This window comes from Chionomys nivalis, chromosome 2 (genome assembly GCF_950005125.1).
Source record: "Chionomys nivalis chromosome 2, mChiNiv1.1, whole genome shotgun sequence".
NCBI classification, from domain to species: domain Eukaryota; kingdom Metazoa; phylum Chordata; class Mammalia; order Rodentia; family Cricetidae; genus Chionomys; species Chionomys nivalis.
In genome coordinates this window covers 70,860,304-70,881,375 of record NC_080087.1, presented here as the reverse complement: position 1 = coordinate 70,881,375, position 21,072 = coordinate 70,860,304, and the positions used below count along the sequence as shown (strand labels likewise).

The window sequence follows — 21,072 nt, the reverse complement described above, 5'->3', positions numbered from 1 at the left end:
CTTGGAGAGATTAGGGATACAAGGGTCATGCCTAAATTTAATAAGAGCTATTTACAGCAAGCCGAAAGCTAACATTGAATTAAACGGAGAAAAACTCAAAGCCATCCAAATAAATCAGGAACATGACAAGGCTGTCCACTCTCTCCATACCTCTTCAATATAGTGCTTGAAGTTCTAGCAATAGCAATAAGACAACATAAGGGGATCAAAGGGATTCGTATTGGAAAGGAAGAAGTTAAGCTTTCGTTATTTGCAGATGATATGATAGTATACATAAGCGACCCCAAAAACTCTATCAAAGAACTCCTACAGCTGATAAACACCTTTAGTAATGTGGCAGGATACAAGATCAACTCCAAAAAAATCAGTTGCCTTCCTATACACTAAGGATAAGGAAGCAGAGAGGGAAATCAGAGAAGCATCACCTTTCACAATAGCCACAAATAGCATAAAATATCTTGAGGTAATTCTGACCAAGGAAGTGAAAGATCTATTTGACAAGAACTTTACATTTTGAAGAAAGAAATTGAAGAGGACACCAGAAAATGGAAGGATCTCTCTTGCTCTTGGATTGGGAGGATAAACATAGTAAAAATGGCAATTCTACCAAAAGCAATCTATAGATTCAATGCAATCCCCATCAAAATCCCATCAAAATTCTTCACAGATCTGGAGAAGACAATAATCAACTTTATATGGAAAAACAAAAAAACCCAGGATAGCCAAAACAATCTTATACAATAAAGGATCATCTGGAGGCATTACCATCCCTGACTTCAAACTCTATTACAGAGCTACAGTATTGAAAACAGCTTGGTATTGGCATAAAAACAGAGAAGTCGACCAATGGAATCAAATAGAAGACCTGGACTTTAACCCACAAACCTATGAACATCTGATTTTCGATAAAGGAGCTAAAAGTATACAATGGAAAAAAGAGAGCATCTTCAACAAATTGTGCTGGCCAAACTGGATGTCAATCTGTAGAAGAATGAAAATAGATCCATATCTATCACCATGCACAAAACTCAAGTCCAAATGGATTAAAGACCTCAATATCAGTCCTAACACACTGAACCTGATAGAAGAGAAAGTGGGAAGTACTCTACAACACATGGGCACAGGAGACCACTTCCTACGTATAACCCCAGCAGCACAGACATTACGGGCATCATTGAATAAATGGGACCTCCTGAGACTGAGAAGCTTCTGTAAAGCAAAGGACACTGTCACTAAGACAAAAAGGCAACCCACTGACTAGGAGAAGATCTTCACCAACCCTGCAACTGACAAAGGTCTGATCTCCAAAATATATAAAGAACTCAAGAAACTAGACCGTAAAAGGTTAATCAATCCAATTATAAAATGGGGCACTGAGCTGAACAGAGAATTCTCAACAGAAGAAGTTCAAATGGCCAAAAGACACTTAAGGTTATGCTCAACTTCCTTAGCAATCAGGAAAATGCAAATCAAGACAACTTTAAGATACCATCTTACACCTGTCAGAATGGCTAAAATCAAAAACACCAATGATAGCCTTTGCTGCAGAGGTTGTGGAGAAAGGGGCAAACTCATTCATTGCTGGTGGGAATGCAAACTTGTGCAACCACTTTAGAAAGCAGTGTGGCGGTTTCTCAGGAAATTCGGGATCAACCTACCCTGCACCCAGCAATACCATTCTTGGAATATACCCAAGAGATGCCCTATCATACAACAAAAGTATATGCTCAACTATGTTCATAGCAGCATTGTTTGTAATAGCCAGAACCTGGAAACAACCTAGATGCCCTTCAATGGAAGAATGGATGAAGAAAGTATGGAATATATACATATTAGAGTACTCCTCAGCAGTAAAAAACAATGACTTTTTGAATTTTGCATGCAAATGGACGGAAATAGAAAACACTATCCTGAGTGAGGTAAGCCAGACCCAAAACGGGGAACATGGAATGTACTCACTCATATTTGGTTTCTGGCCATAAATAAAGGACAGTGAGCCTATGATTCGTGATCCTAGAGAAGCTAAATAAGAAGGTGAACCCAAAGAAAAACATATAGGCACCCTCCTGAATATTAACCTTCATCATGCGATTAAAGGAGACAGAGACAGAGACCCACATTGGGGCACCAGATTGAAATCTCATGGTCCAAATCAGGAGCAGAGGAAGAGAGAGCACGAGCAAGGAACTCAGGACCGCGATGGGTGCACCCACGCACTGAGACAATGGGGATGTTCTATCGGGAACTCACCAAGGCCAGCTTGGCTGGGTCTGAAAAAGCATGGGATAAAACCAGACTTGCTGAGCATAGCAGATGATGAGGACTACTGAGAACTCAAGAACAATGGCAATGGATTTCTGATCCTACTGCACATACTGGCTTTGTTGGAGCCTAGGCAGTTTGGATGCTCACCTTACTAGACCTGTATGGAGGTGGGTGGTCCTTGGACTTCCCACAGGGCAGGGAACCCTGATTGCTCTTAGGGCTGATGAGGAAGGGGGACTTGAATGGGGGAGGAGGCAGACATCTTTAATATATAAATTAAGTAAGTAATTAAAAAAATAATAACCATAAAAAATAAAAAAAGAACTTATGGCCAGTAGCCAGGCAGGAAGTATAGTCGTGACAACAAGACAGGAAGTATAGGCAGGTCAAGGAGAACAGGAGAATTCTGGGAAGAGGGAAAATCCCTCTGGAGTCATGTCCAGCACAGAAGAAACAAAATGTGAATACACCACTGAAAAAGGTATTGAGCCATATGGCTAACATAGATAAGAATAATGTGCTAATATAATTTATAAATGTTAATAAGAAGCCTGAGCTAATGGGCCAAACAGTTTATAGTTAATGTAGACCTCTGTGTGATTTCTTTGGGACTTAACAATTGGGAGAACCAGGGCGGACAGAAACTCAGACAACAACTCACACTGTATAAATAGAGGACACCTCTCAAGAATGTTTTCTCCTTCTGATGCCATGTGGGATTTGGGAATCCAACTAATGCTTGACGACAAGTCCTTTGCTGACTGAGCCATCTCAGCAGCCATAAAATTAAACCAAAAACATGACAATGTGGTTTCTGCTCCAGGGTCTCATTTGGCTGTGCACTATTGTCCTCAGTCTTCCCATCACACTCAAAAGACTCCAAACTCTAAGAAGACCTCCACAGACTGGGCTCAGCTCACCTAGACTGCCCAATGACTCCAACCAGTCTCCCACAGTTCATCAGTCCCACCCCTGTGGCTCTTCTGTTTGTCCTCATTCAGGGCCCTGACGTGCTGGACCTGCCATCTACAATGCTATCATTTTTACCCATGGTGAGACTTCTCATCCTCTTGTCTGGAACTCAGATACTTGCTGACAGAGAAAACTACCCCAGCATTTCACTTCCCTTCACTCGTTCATACTCAGTCTACTTTATATCCTCATCATGAAGTACACACAGACAGCTTGACACTTACGTGTTTTAATTTTGTGATGAAATCTTCCTTTGTAGTCCAAGTTGGCCTCAACATTCTGTGTGCTAGGATGATAAATATGGACCTCCAAGCCTGACCTTCTGCAAATTTTAATCTGTCACCCCCAGTCAAATGACAAAAATTATCACTGTTCCTCCTGTTTACAACCATATGTATGTTCACCAGGCACACACTATATACTCGGGTTATCTGAATGATAGTAATGAAAACACAATTCCTCCTTGGGCACCATTCTCACTGTTTACCTCATCAGTGAGCAACATGTCTTCCAGGGGTCCTCTTATATATCTTGAACTAAGATACCCTGAGCAGCTACAAAAAGATGATGGATGGATAGATAGATAGATGATAGATAGATAGATAGATAGATAGATAGATAGATAGATAGATAGATAGATAGATGATAGATAGATGATAGATAGATGATGGATAGATGGATGAGGTGAATGATGAATAGGTGGATGCATGGATGGATGGATGGATGGATGGATGGATGGATGGATGGATGGATGGATGGAAATACATAGAGACAGGCAGGTGGACAGATAGATAGACAAAGACTCAGGGGAAAATGACCAACATACATTATACACATGTATTAAATTATCAATAATATTTAAATAGAATAATAAGTAAGGGCTTTGGATATGGCTCAGTGATTAAAGCACTTGTCAAAAAGCCTGAGGATCAGGCTTCAAAACACAGAACCCACTTAAATTTCAAGTGGATGTGTGAGCCATTCTCTAATTACATACTCAGAAGGTGGAGACAGGAGATGCATGAAAAAGCTGACTACCGAGACTAGACACATCAGCAAGTTCTGGAATTGAGTGAGAAAACATGCCGCAAAATATAAGATGGAAGAATGATTGAAAGGTGATTCCTTGTCATCCTCAGATATTCCCACAAATATGTACAAGTGTACATCCCACCCACATGTGCCTGTATGCCTACAAACATGTGCGCATATACATGTACCATACACCAAAAACTGAAAAATAAATGGCATTTGATATCTGTTTGAAATTCTGATTTGCAGCACATCTATACTAAAAGTCATCCACTTTTACCAAAGCTTAAATTTGGGGTATTAAAAACTCCCAGCAGCTGACAAAGCAGCAAGATGTGAAGTAACAAGCCACAAACTCATGGTAAAATATAAAATAATAGATATGGGTTAATTTAAAAGTAAGAGCTAGTTAATAATAAGGTTAAGCTAATAGATCAAACTTTTATAATTAATATAAGCCTCTGAGTGTTTATTCAGGAACTGCTGGACAGGAAAGAAAACACATATTTATTGTTATGTGAAATACTAATTTTACTAGGTATCCTGTTTTGGTTAAATCAGGCGACCCATAGGAACTGGACTGTTCTGAGATCCCACATATAGTATGGATTCCTTGACCACTGTTCCTTCTAAGAAGCCTCTCAGTAACAAGTATGAAACATCCTTGCTAAAGTATACAGTCAGCTGCACCTCTATAGCTTAGTCAGAATCAATGTTCTCTTCCCCAACCATCCCGCAGTCACGAACTGCAAACATGTCTCTCTCACCTGCCAGGGCTGGAAGTCCTGGGAATCTGTACTTTTCCCATCCTGTTGTCCACTGGTTATCATGTCTTGCAGGGCATGGGCAATGCTGTAGACAGCTGTGTAAGCAGCATCAATTTGACTCACTTCTGGGAAAGGGTACTGCTTGTTTATCAGACTCTCATTCCCTGAGCAGAGATGGACACCCTCTGTCACTGTGATGCTCTGGTGGGGCCATGTGCAATCAAAGGTGATCTCCCAAAACTTCTTTATAAACATGTCTTCTGGAGTCTGGCTGGGGCGTAGGTTAGCAAGGAACTCAGGGAAGCCAGTAGCCCTGCTGCTGTTATACAGAATGCCAAATGTGCCAAACAGTACCTGGGAAATGCCTGGAATAGACAGGGCAAGTGCCATGTGCGTACTGTCCTTGCTTACCCAGACCTGCCCTGAGACAAGGACACCCAATAGGCCGCGAAGAATGAGTTGGATATTAGAATTACTTAGGAAAACCAGAACAGCCCTGGCTGTGCATTTCTGCATCTTCTGGACAATCTCTCCAATTTTCCCCATGGACTCATGGGAAGGGACATGGAGAGTAAACTCAATGCACACACCAGCTGGACTCAGCTCCTGATTGGCCAGAGAGCTGGCCTGCTGCCCAAAGTCATCATCATGGGCCAGAATGACCACCCAGGACCACTGAAAGTGAATGATCAGCTGGGTCACTACACGGCAAGATGTGAGGTCACTAGTCACGGTCCGAAGGAAAGATGGGAACTGGATCTTGTCACTGAGGCTGGGTAGTGAGGATGAGTAACTGATCTGTCAAAGAAAAACCAGACAATAGACGGGTGAATGAGACCGGGACTTATGCATAGGCTGATGATCTGGTTTAAAGGTGGGAAGGAGGGGGCTAGAGACATGGCTCAGCAGTTCAGAGCCCTTGTTCTTCTCGTAGAAGACCCAAGTTCAAGTTCTAGCACACACCAGGTGTCTCACATCTCCCTATAACTTCAGATCCAGGAAATCTGATACACTTTTCTGGCTTTCTCCTACAACTGTAGCATAGACTCACATATATAAACATACACATGAATGTATATTAATTTTAAAACACAAGTAACTTTTAAGAAAGGACTTAAGCATCCTGTATTGTAATGGTCCTACAAGCAGTTGTGGCCTCTCACTGGCTGCTCATCCCAGACACAGCCCTTTGGCTTCTGGAATGAAACCCAAAACTTCAATGAATGAAGCCTTACCTGCTCTCCTCTCAGTATCTGTCCTTCACCTATGTCCTCATATTTGGTTCCTGCACCTCAGTTTGAATTAGTGTGACTCTCTGGTTAGCACACAGCTGTGATGTTGTTCTTTTTCATTTTCGTGTGTGTGTGTGTGTAGTGTGTGTGTGTGTGTGTGTTGTCTGGCAGTATATGTGTGGAGGTCAGAAAACAAATTGTGGGGACTAGTTCTCTTCCACCACATGGGTTCCAGAGGTTCAAACTCAAGTCATCACACTTGGTTAGCATCTTTACACCATCAGCCATCTTGCTGTCCCTAGTAGGAACCAATGGGTCCCAGGTAGAACCAACAGGCACGAACAATGATCAGCTCTTATCACACCACTAATGTGAGTCTTTCCAGCTTCCAGACAAATAGGAGCCTGATTTGTCAAGTTGTTGAGGAAGAGGTGACACCATATTTTCAAAAGAGAGATTTCTAGAAGATGTGATAACTGGGGATCTGTGTCTGTGTTTGTTTTGAGGGACACAGAATGTGGCTGCTCAGCATCGGGGTATGAGTGCAAAATCTTCTCCTGCCACTACAAGATGTGGAAAGACTTATTGTCTTAACACAGAGACCCTGGTGGTTCATATGCAAGGATAAGGCTGTCTCAGTCTCATTTGGGTGGCCATGACAGCCTATGCAATAAAATAGAAGATATTCAGTAAGTTTTGATTACAGACAAACGATGATCATTTTTGTATAAGCTTACTCCATTAAAGACATTAATAACTAATAATAAATTATAGTTTATGGAAATTTAAAGTTAGATTATAAATAATTCACTCTTTCCTCAATATTCAAATTTGTATTATTTTCCATGCATGAGTGTTTTGACTGTACGTATACATGATTGTGCACCACAGGTGTGTCTGGTGCCCTTGGAGGACAGAAGGACTTCCATTAATGGAAAAGGAGTTACAGATACTTATGAGCCACCATGTGGGTGCTGGCAATTGAAAGGGGTCCACTAGAAGAACAGACAGTGCTCTTAACCTCTGAACCATCTCTCTAGTTCCTGAAACTGAAATTTAACTGAACCTTATCAGGCAGCCCAACAAGTTTAAAAGCTAGAAGCTCTTGAGGTGCATTTAATGTATTAATTTTCTGTTCAGGACACGATAGAGCATGGCACTTAGGATTCAGAGGAAAGAGGGACAACAGAAGTCCAAGCCTGGGCTACATGGAGAGTTGCAGTCTCAACACACACACACAACACAAACCTGAAATAAGATAAATAAATCTTTCTTTTGTACATGACACTATACACAGAGTAAGAAATGGAGACGTTAATCATTAAGATGTGCCAAATTGTGATGGGATGAATATACGCTTAAAGGTTAAAAACACTGGCTGAAAAATCCTGAGGATACAGCTCAGATCCCAGTACCCACATAACAAGATAGGCATCCCTTTCATGGTTACAACATCAGCTCAAAGAAGGGTGCAGTCAGGATGTTTGATGGAAGGTACTTCCAGCCTCACCAAGGAAACATGCGTCCTAAATTAAGGGAGAGAGCTTGCCTCAAAGTGATAAGTGGAGAGGGAAAAGTAGGCCATCAGATGGCCTCTTACAGCCTCCATACCTATGCAAGGGTTCACACACTTGCGCACACACACACACACACATACACACACACAGAGGCATATACTCATGGACACACATGCATTAACTATGCCAGAATTTCAAAGAAAGAAATAAACCTTCCTTCAGCCAGGCTTGGTGAAACACACCTACAGTGGAGCACTTGGGAGGCTGAGGCATGAGAATGGATCCGCAATTTCAAGGCCATCCTATTCTACATAGCGAGTTCTAAGCAAGCTAGGTTTTCAGGTTAAGACTCTGTCTCAAGAAACACAATCACAAACTTTACAGGACCCTACAGTTCAGAAGCACTTTAATGAGAATCTATCTTAAGGAGATTATACATAAGACTTTGGATACGATTTTGTGAATTATATGGTCCCAGCTTCATAGGACTTGGAAAGCCCATCTGGCAGGAAAAAAAAATGTAAAAATATGAGTCACACAAAGAGACTGGAATTTACTCCAATTTAGAGATTTCATAGAGAAAAGCAAATGGATTTAAATCATAATTTTCATACAATGTTTATGTTAAAAAGTAAAGCTGAATATATATACATATCTATATATGTCTGTATATATGCATATACAGAAAGAGAAAGGGTCTTATGTAGCCAAGGCTAGCCTCAATATCAATATATAGCTAAGAATAATATGGCCCACTGGATGCTCCTGTCTCTACCTCTTGACTGCTGTATTACAACAGCACTAGAGATAAGAACCAGGGCCTTGTGTGCTAAGCAAGTGCTCTAGCAACAGAGTCACATCCCAGAGCCTTAGGGACTATGATGGTTTGAATCTGAGATGTTACCAGAAGGTTCACATGTTGGACACTTGAGTTACAGAAGATGGGCTTCTGGGAAGTGATTGGATCATGATGGCTCTGATCTGATCAAATGGAGTCATAGAGATTCCATTTTATAGACCCCATGGAAAGTGGGTTGGAGGAATCAGATCTCTGGAGCTGTGCCCTGGTGACTCTGTCTCTCTCCTTCTGACCACTGGAGTGTCTGTCCCACCGCACATTTCTGCCATGAAGCTCTGTGTTAGCACAGGCACAGGAACGGAGGCATCCAATGACACAGGTGTGAAACTGCAGAAATTCAACCAAAAGAAATCTTTCCTCTCCTAAGCTGTTTCTTTCAGGCATGTCTGTCACAGCAAGGAAAGTCTTATAAGCATTTTAGTGATTGAATAAATGGTTCAACAGAGTTGTCAATTGATCAGCAATTTTATCTACATTGCTAAAATAACCAAAAGTATAGGAACATAAAAAACCCTATAGTCAAATATTCACAGAAACAGTATGCATGACAGCTGCAAAGAGGAAGCAACTGTGGTAGTGATGGCTAACTGGTGTAAGAGAAACACGTGACAAGGAGCAACGATAGGGAGGAAGAGCTGACTTAGGCTCACAGTTTGGGAAAATACAATCCATGGGGTGATGTACACATGGCAGAGAACAGCTCGGTGGAAGCAGATGTGGCCCTGGTGTAACAGGAAGCAGAGAATATACAGAAAATGGGACCACCAATTTAAGCCTGAATCCCTCCCTCCAATGGCTCTCCTAATAAAGGTTTAAAAACCTTCTAAGAAAGGCCCAGGCCTGGGGGATAAGTCTACAAACACATGAGCATATTTCATATTCAGAGGTAAAGGAACTGATAAAAGGATAAACAATACATGGCCTTTACATGCATAAGATTATAATTATTCTTAAGGAGAGAAATGTTGGCACTTGCTAGCGCATGGATGAAGTTAAGTCATGTTCAGTGAAAGAAGCCAGGCCAGACACCTACCTATAGTGTGAATCCAGTATGTAAAATGAACAGAAAAACCAAATCCACAGACACAGAAATTAGATTAGAGGTTGCTTCAGATTAGGAATGATGGGATGTGGTGACATGGGCTTGAGGGAAGTGTCTCTTTAAAGGAAAAAGAAAATTTTCCAAATCACCTACAGTAATCATGCTAAGATAAAAGTCAGTAAATCATTCAACTTAAATAGATAAATTATCCTGAAGTCACCTCTTCAAAACTATAAACTGAGGTTTGCCATATATGGCCACCCTGTGGGAATGACAATAATGGATGGGTTGATGGGAATATCCATGAGGTAGAAGAGACCATTGGCATGAGCTCAAATTTCTAGACTCAAATCTAAGCTCTGCTAGCTACAGCCAGGTGAGATGCCTGATAAGCTGGTTTTTTTAATTTTCTTTTTTGTTTGTTTGTTTGTTTTCTCAGTGAACTGGGAAGATGTCTCCACAGGTAAAGATGTTTACCACCAAGTTTGGAAAACTGCATTTACTTCCCAGAATGTAAAGGAAAAGAACTGACTCCCAAAAGGTGTCTTCGAACATGTAGATGGGCACAATGGCACTGGTCTTGACTATACACACAAAACACACACACATCATCATCATCATCATCATCATAATAATAATAATAAATGCAGTAGAGATGGTTCAGTGGTTAACAGTACTTATTACTATTTCAGAGAACTGAGTTTCAATTCCCAGCACCCATGTGGCAGTGTTAAAACATCTGTAACGCCATCCTAGGGAATTCCATGTCCTCCTCTGATTTTCATGGGTATAAGGCACACATGTAATACATGTGTGCATATAAATATAGATAGATGCATGTATACACACATATGTGTGTATAAAATTTACATATATGCATACATGTATATATACATGAAGGTAAAATACTCATACACATAAAAATAAATAAATCTTTAAAATATTTCTTAAATAAAAAAGAAATGTTCTCAGTTTCCTGGTCAATGAGAGAGATGCCAGTTCTCTATAAACTATCTTTATATGTATATGGAGGGGAACCATGTTGCACATGGAGAATACGTGCAGGGAGCCTGGCTCCACAGCAGAGCTGCTCACGCCTGTGGCCATCACCATCTGTTTCTCTATCATCATTAAGGGACTGCACTACATTCATGAAGGAAGAAGGCTTGAGCAACTCACCTGGGGAAACTTGTACAGCCCCAGAAGTCTGGCCATGGAGACAGACAGGGATGACCGTGTATCCCCAACCAGAGCAGCCTGAGGAGAGCCATGCTGGCATGTATAGTTGGGGATGGGCTCCTCCTGCCTCGAAAGAAAGCTCATTGTCTGGTAGAGGGCTCCATGCACTGAGTCCCCAGAGTTTCGAATGGAGAAGCCCAGAGTCAAATTGGGCAACAAGTGAGCACTCCTATTGATCTCCTCGATGGCAAAGACGAAACTCTGGGCCACCCGGTAGCCCCACTTGGAAACGCTGAGGGAAGAGAAGCCCACATTTATCCCTCATGATGGGGTAAACTGAACAAGAATAAACACAGGGACTCAAGAGATACAGGTAGAACAACATCTCCACAAGTATTTCTACACCGATGTGCAGAGGAGCACAGTTCAGAATACTCAAAGGGGAGCCAGAGGGAATGTGGAGCCAGTAATCAGAGGGGACAGTTTCAGAAGACAGAATGGATACCTGAAGATCTATTGAACAGGCTGGGTGTGGTGGCACACTTGTTTAATCCCAGCACTCTAGAGGTAGAGTCAAATCCAGGTGCCGAGAGCTAGCTACATAGATACAGACCGGGTTTCATGCAAGCAAACAAAAAAATTATTGCACAGTACACTTGGCTAGAATTAACAGTAACTAACATCTATTTCAGAATTGCTCATAGTAAGAGCCAGAAGTCAGAGAGAAGAGATGTGAAATGCTGTGTTTGGTACATGATTTGGACATAACAGACATGTGAGCCTGCCAAAATCCAATCATGCATGGGAAATTTCCATCTGTGACCCTACAATTCCCTGTTGAACTATTCGCAATGGATATATTCTGGGGAAAAGACACTCATTGTAGTCAGTCATGTTCCCAACAGGTGAATCCACAAACTTCAGTACAGAGTTCCATACCTGCAGCCACACAGACAGCCTTGGGTAAAATGGAAGGGTCACAGCTGGGTCGGGCGGTGCATGCCTTTAATTCCAGAACTGAAGAGGCACAGGCAAGCAAATCTTTATGAGTTTGAGGCTAGCATAGACTACAGAGTGAGTTCCAGAACTGTCAATGCTACACAGAGAAAAACTATCAAAAAAAAAAAAAGACAGAAAAATGGAGTTTGAGGTCAGCCTGGTCTACAGAGCAAAATCTAGAATAGTCAAGCTTAGGCAGTGAAGGACAGAAATCTGGGGAAGATGTAACTGAATATGAGGGCCATGTTCCAACCCCAGCAAGGAGCAGAACTTGGCAGTTTCAGTCACATGGTTCTGGCTTTAGAGTTAAGGAGAGAAGTAAGGCACTATGAAACCTTCCCCACTAATAAGGAAAGCTGCTGAGGACAGGCAGGTGTCCTTAAATGGAGGCCACTGCATGAAGCTGTGACCTTGAACCCTGGAATTTTTTGGAGAACCCAAGATGTTGGAAATGTCAGAGTCATGAGATTCCTGCTGAACAAAGCTACAAACAGAAAATGGAACCAACCCAAGAGAAACAAGTGTGTTGCAGTAAACAAAACTGAAAGGAGTTGGAGATCTAAAGAGTATTTGGACATCAGACATGGATTGCAGAGTTTGGAGTTTGTCCACCTGGTTTTCTGTCTTGCTTCGGTCCAGTATTTCCTCACTATGTTCCCTCTCTTATGCTTTGGAATGGTGCCATTGTATGCGGGAAATATATGATCTGCTTTTTGATGTTGATTTTATAGGTAATTACAGTTAAGACATTGCATGAATCTTAGAAGAGACTTTGAACTTTAGACTTTTAAATAAGGTTGCAACTGTAATAGACTATGGGTACTTTTGAAAATGGACTGAATGCATTTTTGCATTATGATATGGCTACAAGTTTTTGGGGTGAGGGAGTGGAATGTGATGTTTTGAAATAAAATGGCCCCCAAATTAAGGGGCACTATTAGGATTATTTTGTTAGAATAGCTGTGGACTTGTGTGAGGAAGAGGGTCACTTTAGAAGCAGGCTTTAGGGTTTCCATATGCTCAAGCCATGCCCAGTGAGTCTGTCTACTTCCTGTTGCCTGCATATCAAGATATATCAGCCACTTCTCCAGAACCACATCTGACTGCATTAAAGTTTGAAGGCAGGAAGACAGACACTGAGTTCTAGTCTAGCCTCATGAACACAGTATAACCCTCTCTCAAAAAATAAAAAGAAAGAAATAAAAGAAAACTCAAAAGCAAGCCATTGGGGCCAGTGTGTTGCCTTGTGCTTGCAGTCCTGTTTTGATGGCTAGCCTGAACTACACAAGGAGTCCCAGAGTAGTCAGAACATAAAGTGAGATACTATCTCAAAAAAAAGTAATATAAATGATTTCAAGTGAGAAAACACAGTAATAAAAATCTCTTGCATTTGTGACTGAATAAAAATGATGGATGTTACTTTTTAGTTTTTTAGCACTCTTAAATGGTTTTTGACACGGGTCCCATCGTGTACCCCAATCTTGCCTGGAACTAATAATACTCCTGCCTCAGCTTCCTGAGTGATAAGAGTACAGCTATGTGTCCTATGCTCAATTAAAAGCAATAAAGCTAAATACAAACATTTAAAAAATAAATAATAACCAAAAAGCTTGTTTTAGAAACTAAAGTATATTACAAAAGCTGGAATGATTATATCCAAAAGTGGAACTGTTCATATGGCTCACGTCATGAGCTGGATCTCCAGGACCTCATGGACTGAATGTGGTGGTGCAGCCCATCATCTCGTCACTGGGAAAGGGGAGGCAGGAGATCAGATATTCAAGGTCATCTTTGACTACCTAGTGAATTGCAGAGTCCATAATGCTTAGAAAAAAATAACAAGCAAAAGGAACACAGCACAGAGAAATTACGGGGACGATAAATGATGAAAATCTATTATTTACACATTAATCCATTCAGCAAATACATCTACATAGACACTATTTAAGAACCTTGGATATACAGAAGAATCAAGAAGCCCCACCTGGCCTGTGGAGGGCAGACATTACACCCAGTACATGGGCACCCCTACTTCAGTCCAGGACAAATAAGACAGACAGGCAGACAGAGGTGATGTAAAAGGAGAACAACAGAGCTACTGCATGAATACACAGAGAAGGTGGTGGCCATCTAGCCGGGACTCTGAGAATCAACCCCTATCCAAGGCTTCACACAACCTTGTAAAGCTGCTGCTGGGTTTCAGAGACTCCCATTCCACATCCAACACTTACTCTGAAGCCAGCAGTCCAGATGGTGGGACAGTGAAGTCAGACAAGGTACCAATAGAGAGATCAAAGATGGAGAAGCTGCCTCCCACCATTACATCCCCAGGACGGTCAAAGTGACGCCTCTGCCTTGACAACAGCCAGGCTCTTGGTGCAGAAAGAGCAGACACAGAGACACAGCCAAAGAGAACAGGGAAGAGAGTACACAGCCACATGCCTGCTGGGCACCAGGCAATCAGTGACAGGAAAGCCTCATATGGAGCAGTAGCTTGCAGTGAAGGGGGCTTTTATATGGGAGAAAGTTCTTGATCAAGGGCCTAAAGCTAAGACCACACTGGGAATTCTAGGTTTGCAGACTGTGAGAAGAATATTGATCATGACATGATGGAGGTGGGTGACCACTAAATCCCAGAGTCATTAAAAGTTTTATTCCCTTCTCCTGGGTCTTCATAGACTCTTTGCATCCAAGGTCACAGTTTTGGGCATCATTTACTGACTGCAGGAAAGGCAATATGGGTCTGATTGTCTCCTGAGGGACTTGCAAGCCCAGGAGCAGCTGTGCTCAGGACAATGTTTGGTAGAGAAACCCCAGGTGAGTACAAGAAGCAAACAGCCCAGTAACTGAAGTGAAATATTTAGTACATTGTTCACACTCTATACCTCCTGAATAGACTCCCAACTGTCTCCCCTGTGTTGATCCACTATGTTCTGGGTGATTTTTGCTGTTCCTTAAGAAATTTTCAGAAAAGTTTATCTAGCACAATATGGAAATACACACAGCCAAACACCAGAAAACAATATTCATGTCTTTGTAGAGCCATTACTGATCTTCCCAAGATACTGAGCCTTTTTTTCTACGATTTGAAAACAGATTTCAAGGTTGCCAAGGTGGTGTTCAGGTAAATTCACTTGATACACAAGGCTGATGACCTATGTGTGATCCCAAAAATCAGCATAAAGTCAGAAGGAGACCCCATCCCATCCTTCAAACCCTGCAAGCTACAAGTCCCACTCCACCCCAAACCCTTCTATCCCCAGTGACCTCAGAGAAACTCTTAAACACAGGCTCCAACTACAGAGCAAAACCAACGAGAGGAACGTGAAAAAACAAGGTGTGACTGCACAAAGTGGACAAAGAGAGCGAATCAAGAAAGCAGACAAAGAGAATGAGCCAAGGGAGATCTCAGCAGCTCACTCAAACACAGACAGTCACAGTACAGAGAAGACTCAGAACAGTTCCCAGAGACACAGACAGCAACTGCAAGGATGCAACTAAGAGGCAAAACACTGCCAGTACCGAGTAGAGGAAGAGATGGGTAGATGTCAATGGAAAGCAACATGGTAATACCAGGACTCAGTATCATACAACAGGAAGATTTGATTATCTTAACCCAGAAGACAGAAAACAAAATTATTTGAAATTTAACTTTATGGGAATGATGGAGATCTTTAAAGAGGGAATGAAAAATTCCCTTAAAGAAATGGAGGAAAAAACACACACAAAAATTGGGAAAACAATAAATCCCTAAAGAAACCACCCCCCCCCCAAAAAAAACAAGAAAATAAAACAATCAAACAGACAAACCAAACAGTTCAAACAGTTCAAGACTTGAACACTAAAATAGAGTCAATAAATAAAATACAAACCAAGGGAATTCTGGAAATGGAAAATCCTGAATAAATGAATGGGAACTACAGAGGCAAGTATAACCAACAGAATACAAGAGGTGGAAGAGAAAATCTCAAGTGTTGAAGATACTAAGAGAAAATAGATTCATCAGTCAAAGAAAATGATAAAACCAACAAATTCTAAACACAAAATATCCAAGAAATCTGGGATACCATGAAAGTCCAAAGCTAAGAATAATAGGGATAGGAGAAAAAGACGAAATCCAGCTCTAAGACACAGAAAATATGTTCAATAAAATCATAGAAGAAAATTTTCCAAACCTAGATAAATATATACTTATGAAGGGACAAGAAGACAACAGAAGATCAAATAGATTGGACCCCCCCAAAAAAAGACCCCTCAGCATATACTACACAAAGCACAAAACAAACAGAGTAAAGTAAGAATGTTGAGAGTTGTAAAGGAAACAGCTCAAGTAACATATAAAGGCAGACCTATCAAAACTATACCTGACTTCTCAATGAAAACCATGAAAACCATAAGGTCTGGGACAGATGTGCAACAGAAATTAAGAGATAAGGTATGCAAGTACAACTACTATTCCAGCAAGGTTTAAAATCAACACTGATGGAGAAAAAACAAACAAACAAACAAACGAGCCCAGCCTTCATGTTATAATGATTTTGTGGTATGATTGAACATCTCCGGTACATTCCAAAAAGTGGTATTGCTTGACCCTGAGGTAAGTTGACTCCCAATATCCTGAGAAACCACCACACTGATTTCCAAAGTGGTTGCACAAGTTTGCATTCCCACCAGCAATGGATGAGTGTTCCCCTTCCTCCACATCCTCTCCAGCATGGGCTGTCATTGGTGGTTTTGATTTTAGCCATTCTAACAGTTGTAAGATTTTTCTGAAAGTTGTTTTGATTTTCATTTCCCTGATTGCTAATGAAGTTGAACAGGTCCTTAAATATATTTTGGCCATTTGCAATTCTTCTGTTGAGAATTCTCTGTTGAGTTCAGTACCCCATTTTTAATTGGGTTAATTAAAATTTTAATGTCTAGTTTCTTCAATTCTTTATATATTTTGGAGATCAGACCTTTGTCTGATGTGGGGTTGGTGAAGATCTTCTCCCATTCAGTAGGTTGCCTTTTTGTCTTAAGGACAGTGTCCTTTGCTTTGTAGAAGCTTCTTAGGTTCAGGAGGTCCCATTTATTCATTGTTGCTGTTATTGTCTGTACTACTAGGGTTAAACATAGGACGTGGTCTCCTGTGCCCATGTGTTGCAGTCTACTTCCCACTTTCTCTTCTATCAGGTTCACTATGGTCAGATTTATATTGAGGTCTTTAATCCATTTGGACTTGAGTTTTGTGCATGGTGATAGATATGGATCTATTTACATTCTTCTACAGGTTCACATCCAGTTATGCCAGAACTATTTGTAAATATCTTTTTTTCTTCCATTGTATAGTTTTGGATTCTTTGTGGAAAATCAGATGTTCATAGGTTTGTGAATTAATATCTGGGTCTTCGATTTGATTCCACTTGTCAATGTCTCTGTTTTTATGCCAATACCAAGCTGTTTTCATGATTGTAGCTTTGTAATAGAGTTTGAAGTCAGGGAATGTAATGCCTCCAGAAGTACCTTTATTGTATAGGTTGTTTTGGCTATCCTGGGTTTTTTTGTTTTTCCATATAAGTTGATTATTGTTCTCTCAAGGTCTGTGAAGAATTTTGTTGGGATTTTGATGGGAATTGCATTCAATGTATAGATTGCCTTTGGTAGCACTGCCATTTTGACTATGTTGATCCTACCAATCCAACAGCATGGGAGATCCTTCCATTTTCTGGTATCCTCTTCAATTTCTTTCTTCAAAGACTTAAAGTTCCTGTCAAATAGATCTTTCACTTTCTTGGTTAGAGTTAGCCCAAGATACTTTACGTTATTTGTGGCTATTGTGAAAGGTGATGTTTCTCTGATTTCACTCTCTGCTTCTTTGTTCTTTGTGTATAGGAGGACAACTGATTTTTTGGAGTTGATTTGTATCCTGCCACATTACTAAAGGTGTTTATCAGCTGTAGGATTTTTTTGGTAGAGTTTTTGGGGCCTCTTGTGTACTCTATCATATCATCTGCAAATAACAAAAGTTTGACTTCTTCCTTTCAAATTCAAATCTTGATCTCCTTATGCTGTCTTATTGCTATTGCTGGAATTTCAAGCACTATATTGAAGAGGTATGGAGAAAGTGGACAGCCTTGTCTTGTTCCTGATTTTAGTGCGATGACTTTGAGTTTCTCTCCATCTAATTTAATGTTAACTGTTGCCTTCCTGTATATTGTTTTTATTATATTTGGGAATGAACCTTGTATCCCTAATCTCTCCAAGACCTTTATCATAAAGGGGTGTTGAATTTTGTCAAATGCTTTTTCAGCATCTAATGAAATGATCATATGTTTTTTTCCTTCAATTTATTTATATGATAGATTACATTGATAGATTTTCATGTGTTGAACCAGCCCTGCATGTCTGGGATGAAGCCTACTTGATTGTAATGGATAATTTTTTTAATGTGTTCTTCGATTCTGTTTGTCAGTATTTTATTGACAATTTTTGCATCGATGTTCATGCGTAAGACTGGTCTGTAATTCTCTTTCTTGGTTGGGTCTTTGTGTGGTTTTGGAATCAGGGTGACTGTAGCTTCATAAAAAGAGTTTGGCAATGACTCTTCTGTTTCTATTATGTGAAACACATTAAAGAGTATAGGTATCAGCTCTTCTTGGAAGTTCTGATAAAATTCTGCATTAAAACCATCAGGTCTCCCCAGAGTCTGGGATCCAAAGCCGGTTGTCAAGCCAGTCCTGTTCTGGGATCCTCTGCCTTTTCTTTCTCTTTCAACATGACAGATGCTGCTGTGTCCTTTGCCAAGGACTTCTTGGCAGGTGGAGTGGCCACGGCCATCTCCAAGACGGCAATAGCACCCATCGAGCGGGTCAAGCTGCAGCTGCAGGTGCAGCATGCCAGCAAGAGAATCACGGCAGATAAGCAATACAATGGCATTATAGACCGTGTGGGTTTGTATCCCCAAGGAACAGGGAGTCCTGTCCTTCTGGCGTAGTAACCTGGTCAATGTCACCAGATACTTCCCCACCCAGGCTCTCAACTTTACCTTCAAAGATAAATACAAGCAGATCTTTTTGGGTGGTGTGGACAAGAGGACCCAGTTTTGGCGCTACTTTACAGGGAACCTGGCATCAGGTGTTGCTGCTGGGGCCACATCCTTGTGCTTTGTATACCCTCTTGATTTTGCCCTTACCCGTCTAGCAGCTGATGTGGGCAAAGCTGGAGCTGAAAGGGAATTCAAAGGCTTTGGTGACTGCCTGGTTAAGATCTACAAACCTGATGGGATTAGGGGACTGTACCAAGGCTTTAATGTGTCAGTCTAGGGCATTATCATCTACTGAGCTGCCTACTTTGGCATCTATGACACTGCAAATGGAATGCTTCCAGATCCCAAGAACACTCATATCTTCATCAGCTGAATGATTGCACAGTCTGTCACTGCTGTTGCTGGCATGCTTTGACACAGTTCGCCATATGATGATGCAGTCAGGACGCAAAAGAACTGATATCATGGACACAGGCACGATCGACTGCTGAAGGAAGATTGCTCGTGATGAAGGAAGCAAGGTCTTTTTCAAGGGTGCATGGTCCGACGTTCTCAGGGGCATGGGTGGTGCCTTTGTGCTTGTCTTGTATGATGAGATCAAGAAGTACACATAATTATGTTGTAGGTGTTCTCCTCGAGAACAGGCATGTTGTATAAAACACCATATCTTGAAAATTCTCAGATTCTCTGGGCTGTTTGTTTTATCAATGGCAACTATTTACCAATTGAAAAATGGGAAGCAATAATATTCATCTGATCAGTTTTCTCTTAAAGCTATTTCCATAATGGCAAAAATGATGGGACTCAATTATATTTTTTATTTCAGCCATTCCTGATAATAAAACCTGAAGAAATAAAAAATATCTAAACACAAAAAAAAATACATCAAGTCCTGGGCTTCTTTTGGTTGAGAGGTTTTTAATACAGGTTCTATTTCCTCACGACTTATAGGTCTATTTAAATTGTACATCTGGTATTGATTTAATTTTGGTAAATGGTACTTATCTAAAAACAAGTCCATTTCTTTTACATTTTCCAACTTTGTGGCATATAAGCTTTTGTAGTAAGACCTAATGATTCTCTGTATTTCCACAGTGTCTGTTGTTGTGTCCCCCCATTCATTTCTGATCTTGTTAATTTGCATGTTCTCTCTTTGCTTTTTGATTAGTTTGGATAAAGGTTTGTCAATCTTGTTGATTTTCTCAAAGAACCGGCTCTTTGTTTCATTGATTCTTTGGATTGTTTTCTGTGTTTCTATTTTGTTGATTTCAGACCTCAGTTTGATTATTTTTTTTCCTGGATGTTTTGTGTTAAGAATTTGTTGGATTTGTTCAATTTCTTTGATTAGTTAGTCTATTTCCTCTATAGTATTCTCAGTGCCTGATATTCTTTCTTCTACCTCTTGTATTCTGATGGTTATACTTGTCTCTGTAGTTCATGTTCATTTTCTATATCCATCCATCCTTGGTTTGTGTTCTTTTTTATTACCTCCGTTTCTGTCTTCAAGTCTTGAACTGTTTTCTTTACCTGTTTGATTGCTTTTTCTTTGTTTCCTTGGGTTGCTTTGAGGGATTTATTAATTTCTTCTAACTTTTTGTTGGTCTTCACTTCCATTTCTTTAAGGGAGTTTTTCACTTCCTGTTTAAGGTTCTCCATCATTTTAATAAAGTTATGTTTAAAGTTGATTTCTTCTGTTTCTTCTGTGTTAGAATGTTCAAGTCTTCCTATTGCGTTTTTGCTGAATTCTGTTGTTATCATGTTTCTTTTCAGGATGTTGGAGGAATTCTTGCATTGGCTATCCACTCTCTCCATACCTCTTCAATATAGTGCTTGAAGTTCCAGAAATAGCAATAATACAACATAAGGAGAACAAGGGAATCCAAATTAGAAGGGAAGAAGTCAAATTTTGGTTATTTGCAGATGATATGAGAGTGTACATAAGTGACCCCAAAAACTCTACCAGAGAACTCTTACAAATGATAAATACCTTCAGTGATGTGGCAGGATACAAGATCAACTCAAAAAATCAGTAGCCCCACAGACTCCAAAGCCACAGAGAAACCCTGTCTCGAAAAACCAAAAAAAAAAAAAAAAAAAAAATCAGTAGCCCTCCTATACACAAAGGATAAAGAAGCAGAGAGGGAAATCAGAAAAACATCACCTTTCACGATAGCCACAAAT

The 21,072-nt window shown here is 40.6% G+C and overlaps 1 protein-coding gene and 1 pseudogene across 1 annotated transcript in view; one reads left to right on the top strand and one right to left on the bottom strand.

The window, feature by feature from the left end:
• Positions 1-14,304, bottom strand: part of LOC130868220 (vomeronasal type-2 receptor 26-like) — a 36,538-nt gene extending 22,234 nt beyond the window's left edge. The window contains 3 exon segments of the mRNA XM_057760476.1: positions 5,037-5,834; positions 10,866-11,157; positions 14,096-14,304. Of these exon segments, the coding sequence (XP_057616459.1) occupies positions 5,037-5,834; positions 10,866-11,157; positions 14,096-14,304 (1,299 nt within the window).
• A 4,317-nt stretch (positions 14,305-18,621) lies between these two features.
• On the top strand, positions 18,622-19,505 carry LOC130869701 (ADP/ATP translocase 2-like; annotated as a pseudogene).
• The last annotated feature ends 1,567 nt before the right edge of the window (positions 19,506-21,072 follow it).